This window comes from Amphiura filiformis, chromosome 2 (genome assembly GCF_039555335.1).
Source record: "Amphiura filiformis chromosome 2, Afil_fr2py, whole genome shotgun sequence".
Lineage (NCBI taxonomy): Eukaryota > Metazoa > Echinodermata > Ophiuroidea > Amphilepidida > Amphiuridae > Amphiura > Amphiura filiformis.
Window position 1 is genome coordinate 40,955,869 of NC_092629.1, and position 5,671 is coordinate 40,961,539.

Consider the following 5,671-nt stretch of genomic DNA (forward strand, 5'->3'; position numbering starts at 1 on the left):
TTTTTTTTTTTTTTTTTGAAATAACCCAAAAAATATCACCAAAATCTGTAAATAATTTGCAATTTGAGAAAATACAAAAAAAAAGAAAGATTTTTTCCCAATTTGTTCAAAATCTGGGTCGGTCGGGCCCGTAGAACATGGTTTTCTTTTTTCGTCGCCTAAACGTGGTTTCATGTCGCCGGTATCTACTTCTACTTCTACGTAAATTCTGGGTAGACCATACATGGTATCACATCCGGTGCAGAACAGACAAAATCACAAAATCACTCCCACCACCGATGACGATGATATATAAATCACAAAACTCACGACGAAGGGTGCAAAATTATATACAGTGAAGACTTGGTGCAGGACTAGTTGAGTGACGCAGCTGCTGGAACAACTGAGCCCATGTACAGCTCAGATTGATCACTGGAAACCAGCTGCTGGATCTTGGTTTTGAACGTTTGGCTTGATGTTGAAGTCACTATAGAAGCAGGAAGTTTGTTCCATACTGGTATGGTTGCTGGGAAGTAGCTGTTCTTGTATACTTCTGTTCTTGCTCTGATGATCTTGTACTGCTCCTCATGCGTCCTTCTGGTTTTGATGGACGGTGTGTCTTGTGGTATGTAGTGACATGGTATTTGGACAGAGACTTCCTGGTTATGGATCTTGTAAAACAGAGTCAGTCTTGATGCCAACCTTCGTTGCTGTAGTGTTGGAAAACCCAAGTCGGCTCTCAAAGCAGTGACACTTGATCTTCTGCGGTAATTCCCTGTGATGAACCGGACGGCCTTTCTCTGGACTCTTTCTAAGCTGTTGATATCCCGTTGATGGTATGGGTCCCAGATTGTAGCAGCGTACTCGAGGGTCGGGCGAATTAAAGAAGTGTATGCTTGTGTCCGGACCTTCTGAGGGCACTTGTATAGATTTCTCTGCAGGAAGTTTAGAGTTCTCTGCGCTTTGCCGGATACATTTTGAATGTGATGCTTCCAGTCCATACTTGATGCCAACTCCACTCCAAGATAAGGATGGTGGTCTGTTGATTTCAGCTCAGTACCCAACATCGTGTAGCTTGAGTTGATGATCTTTCTTATTTTAGCAACACGAAGAAGGGAGCATTTGGCAGGGTTGAATCGCATTTGCCATTTGGTGGACCAGTCAACAAGTTTATTTAAATCATTCTGAAGAGCATCTGTATCGGCTTTGGATGAAATGTGCCTATATATGAGGGCGTCATCAGCGAATAATCTGATGGTAGAAGATGTTTCTTCTCCGATGTCGTTAACAAATAAAATAAACAGCAAGGGGCCAAGAACTGTGCCCTGTGGCACACCTGAGATGACATCAACTTCCTCTGATTTCTCTCCTCAATCACTACAGTTTGTTTTCTTGATGTTAACCAGTTCCTAATCCATGTATGGGTTTGACCACGAATGCCATACCAGTTAAGTTTATAGAGCAATCTTTGGTGTGGTACAGCATCGAATGCCTTAGAAAAGTCTAATATAAGGCAATCCATTTGCTCACGGTTGTCCAGGCTTCGTGTAAGGTCTTCTACTGTTCCAAGCAGTTGAGTCTCACAGCTGTGTTTCTTCCTGAACCCGTGTTGCGAGGTACTCAGAATGTTGTTGTCATCTAAATACCCTCTGATGCTGCTAGCAAGAACATGCTCCATCAACTTACAGGTCACACTGGTGAGCGACACCGGACGGTAGTTGGCAGGATCATTTCGCTCCCCTTTCTTGAAGATGGCAGAGATATTTGCTAACTTCCAGTCTGCTGGGACATCACCTGTTCTTAAGGACTGGTTGAATATTTCCTTAAGTATGGGGGCCAACGTAGAAGCAAATGTCTTTAGCATCCACGTAGACACCTGATCTGGTCCTACCGCCTTCTTTGGATTTAGCGCAGTAAGCAGTTTTTCAATCCCATTAGTTGTAATTTCAATGTCTGGCATAGTAGCATGCTTACTAGGTCCCTTACTTGGCAAATGGGATGTGCTTTCAGAAGTGAAAACTGAACGGTACTGTTCAGATAGGGCCTCAGCCTTTTGTTTAGGTTGGCTCACTAATCTGTTTTTGTACAGCAGAGGTGGAATTCCAATTTTGTCAATTTTCAAGGACTTCACGTAACTCCATAATTTCTTGGCTGGATTACCTGTATCTTCTTCAAAGACACCTTCAATATATTCATCATGGGCATGTTTCAAGGCAGTCTCAACTTCCTGTTTTAAGTTCTTATAATCAGCAAGGTCATTTCTGTCGCCAAACTTTTTCCATGCGTCATATCTCCGGCGTCTTTTCTTCATGAGATGCTTGATGTTATTATTCATCCAAGGCAAGTTCCATCTTCCGGAGAGGCGTTTTGTAGGTATATATTTGTTCATAGCATCTTGCAAAGCCTCCTTGAAGCACTCCCAATTATCAGAGCAGGTCTTTTTCTCAGTGGAAGAGTGAAAATTGTCTGAAAAATCCTGCAGATCTTCCTCAATTCCCTTCAAGTTTGCTTTTTTGTAGATGTGAACAGTTCTAGGCTTTTTCTTATTTGTTTGGACATTTGTTTCACAGTTAGCAGTCACTGCCTCGTGGTCGCTCATGCCAGGCACAACATTTACACCCTGGACACTGTCAGGCACATTGGTGAAAATTAGGTCAAGGATGTTTCCTTTCCTGGTTGGTTTGTGGACTTTCTGTTCAAGGTGCAAGCTATCCACCAAATCCAGCATAGATTCATTTACAAGCCGACCATACTGTGGGTTTTCACTGATACTGTGGTTTTGCCAATGTATAGATGGTAGATTGAAGTCACCACATAATATTAGTTTTGGAATCTTTCCATGGTGAAACAGTTTTTCCAGATCACTCTGAAGTGCCACAAGGGGAGCATGATCACGAATTGGTGTTCTGTAGAAGGATGCTATATAAATTGGGTTGCATTTCCACACCTCGATCTTGAGCACCACCAACTCAGAGTCTTTCCCTATGCCTTTCACTTCATTAACCACCATATTGTCCCGGTATGCAATAAACACGCCACCGCCATTTGCATTGCGATCTTTTCTTTTCACTAGATACCCTTCAGGAAACACCTCTGAGTCTGTGTAAGAGCTGTCTAATTTTGACTCTTGACCCAAGATGATATCTGGTTTTTCAGTGTCAATGATGGTAGCTAAGAAACTTTGGCGTTTCTTCCCTTTCAGGCCCTGGCAATTAATTGTCATAATTTTCAGTTCCTTTTTCTTGACTTTGGATTTTGACTTAGATTTTGGTTGCTGCTTTGTACCAGTTGGTCTTGCATAACTGCATGATTCACTTCCATCCTTATTTTGATGATCTTTGGATTTTGGGCTGCTGGTACTTAATGGTATACTATTACTAGAGTTTGGAAAACATTCTGAGCTTGAATCAAGTTCTGATATAGAGTCATAAGGGTTTTTATCAGCAAGATTACTTTCATCGAAGAAGCTGTCACTGAAGTTTGGGAGAGCACAATGGGGGCATATCCATGTAAAATGATCTTGTTTCAGAAATTTCTCATACTGCTTTGCTGTAACATCACCACACCTGATGTGTACCCAAAAGCCACATTCATCGCACTCCAAACCTCTGTGACTCTTGGCTACGGGACGATCACAAATGCCACAAGGGAACTTGGTCGGGCCTGGGTTTAACTGCACGTCACCACCAAGTAAGATTATTAGCAGTAGCATGGTAGCATTTTTCTTATGGTCTGCCCTTCTTCTGTTTGTATTTGATAAATTCAGACCTTGGTTACTTCTTTTACGTAAGTGCTGAATGGAGCATTGAATACAGTCTAGTAATTTCATACTGAAGATAGCAGGTGCAGGGGGCACAGTACACGTCAGAATACCATACTTAGAACTGTCTCCCATATATAAACCAAAATCATGATGATAATCATAGTATTGATCATGTTGATACGTTTCATTGAACACATAATGGTCATGATGGTAGTCTACAGTGTTCTGCTGCTGACTGTGACACTGGCTGAATGCTCTAACTAACAGCACAGCTATAACGGTTACAGTTAATGTCAACATTATGTTTTTCATGATGTGTATAACTACAAATTATCATCTAGCTTCAAAGATGCAGCGGTAGAATAACATATCGCTTCAAATCCAATTGTTCAAACTAGCTGCAAGTTGTTTAATCTCGACTGAATTTCGCGGGGTTGGCCGCCATATTGGAACGAACTCACCTCGGCAGTGGGATCACATAGAAGAAAAACATCATCTAAATCCACCATTCAGGTTTGGTTCAGAACTCCAAAATCGGTTCCCGAGATTCCAGGACATAAAACGACATTACCAAAGCAAAAGTATGTCGCTAAACAGACGATAAATCGTGTTAACAAAACAAAGTTGTGGACGCGACAGAGTGACGATGTCTGCCGTGAACCGGATGTGATAGCCTATACATTTATTCTATTTTGGAAATATTATGTGCTTGCTTAAGCATATAGTGGCAAGTTCACGTAAAAGCTGGCAACCAAATTATTTGGTTAAAGCCTGAGATAATCTGAGAGAGCAATTGCGGTTACATGAAAAGTACCGACAAGGAAACGTGAACGGAAAAAAAGGAAAGAAAAAAAAGACAAAAGAATGAAGATGAAAGAAAACAGAAAATAAATGTAAAAAAAAAAAAAAAAACATATTATATTATATTAGACTCTAGACTCTTTTTTTTTTTACTTCCGAGCGCAGTTACTCCAACAGTGGATGTTCTGCGCCCGAGCGCAGCAATGATCCACCGTTATTATAATAAGAAAATCTATTATTTTGCTTCCGAGCGCATCAACTCATATTTTGTATATTGATAAGTATTGTAATTTTTATAAATATTGTAATTTTTATAAATGCTGTATTATTTTCATTATTATGTGTATTATGTATTCAGCGCCTAGAGGCCGCTTTGTGTGTATTAGTGCGCTTTTAATAAATGTCTTATTATTATTATTATTATTATTATTATTATTATCAACTCCGACAGTGGATGTTCTGCGCCCGAGCGCAGCAATGATCCACCGTTATTATAATAAGAAAATCTATTATTTTGCTGTCAATTCGGTTATACTAATAGCAATAAACTTCTCGGAGTTTAGTTAAATAAACTTCTCGGAGTTTAGTTATTATACGCATGCATATTATATTTTATTAACATAATAAGAAAATAGCGTTTATGATTTCCTTATTCGTCGATATATCGTAGGCCTTGGTGTAGCCTAGATGCCGGCGACATGAAACCACGTTTATCGGTTCCTTTAATCTCTAACCACAAAAAGACGGCGCATAATTATCCTCTGCCGTGGATTTAAAATTGACATTGATCTTCGCTTATGCTAATTTTTGGACCCCCTCCGCTTGTTTGGGAATCCACCTACTTATCTGTTGACTAACAAAGGCCGAATTGCAAGTGGTCATGTGTCAATCAGAATTATATTTGAATAGGAATTATCTGAGAAAGCATTTGCGGTTACATGAAAAGTACCGACAAGGAAACATGAACGGAAAAAAGGAAAGAAAAAAAAAATGAGAAAAAATCCCAAAAAAAAAAAAAAACATATTATATTATATTAGACTCTAGACTTTTTTTTTTTCTTCCGAGCGCACTTACTCAAAAAAAAACAACAGTGGATGTTCTGCGCCCGAGCGCAGCAATGATCCACC

At 39.9% G+C, this 5,671-nt stretch overlaps 2 protein-coding genes across 2 annotated transcripts; both read right to left on the minus strand.

Moving 5' to 3' along the window:
• Positions 1–353: 353 nt before the first annotated feature.
• On the minus strand, positions 354–1,046 carry LOC140140771 (uncharacterized). Its single transcript, XM_072162514.1, has one exon. It carries the CDS (start codon positions 1,044–1,046, stop codon positions 354–356), a length of 693 nt encoding a protein of 230 aa, XP_072018615.1.
• A 107-nt stretch (positions 1,047–1,153) lies between these two features.
• LOC140140778 (uncharacterized) lies at positions 1,154–4,042 on the minus strand. The gene has a single exon (XM_072162526.1). It carries the CDS (start codon positions 4,040–4,042, stop codon positions 1,154–1,156), a length of 2,889 nt encoding a protein of 962 aa, XP_072018627.1.
• Positions 4,043–5,671: the final 1,629 nt, after the last annotated feature.

Excerpts from the sequence above, each read along its gene's own strand:
- LOC140140771 (XM_072162514.1), bottom strand. The coding sequence starts at position 1,046 with ATGTTGGGTACTGAGCTGAAATCAACAGACCACCATCCTTATCTTGGA.
- LOC140140778 (XM_072162526.1), bottom strand. The coding sequence starts at position 4,042 with ATGTTGACATTAACTGTAACCGTTATAGCTGTGCTGTTAGTTAGAGCA.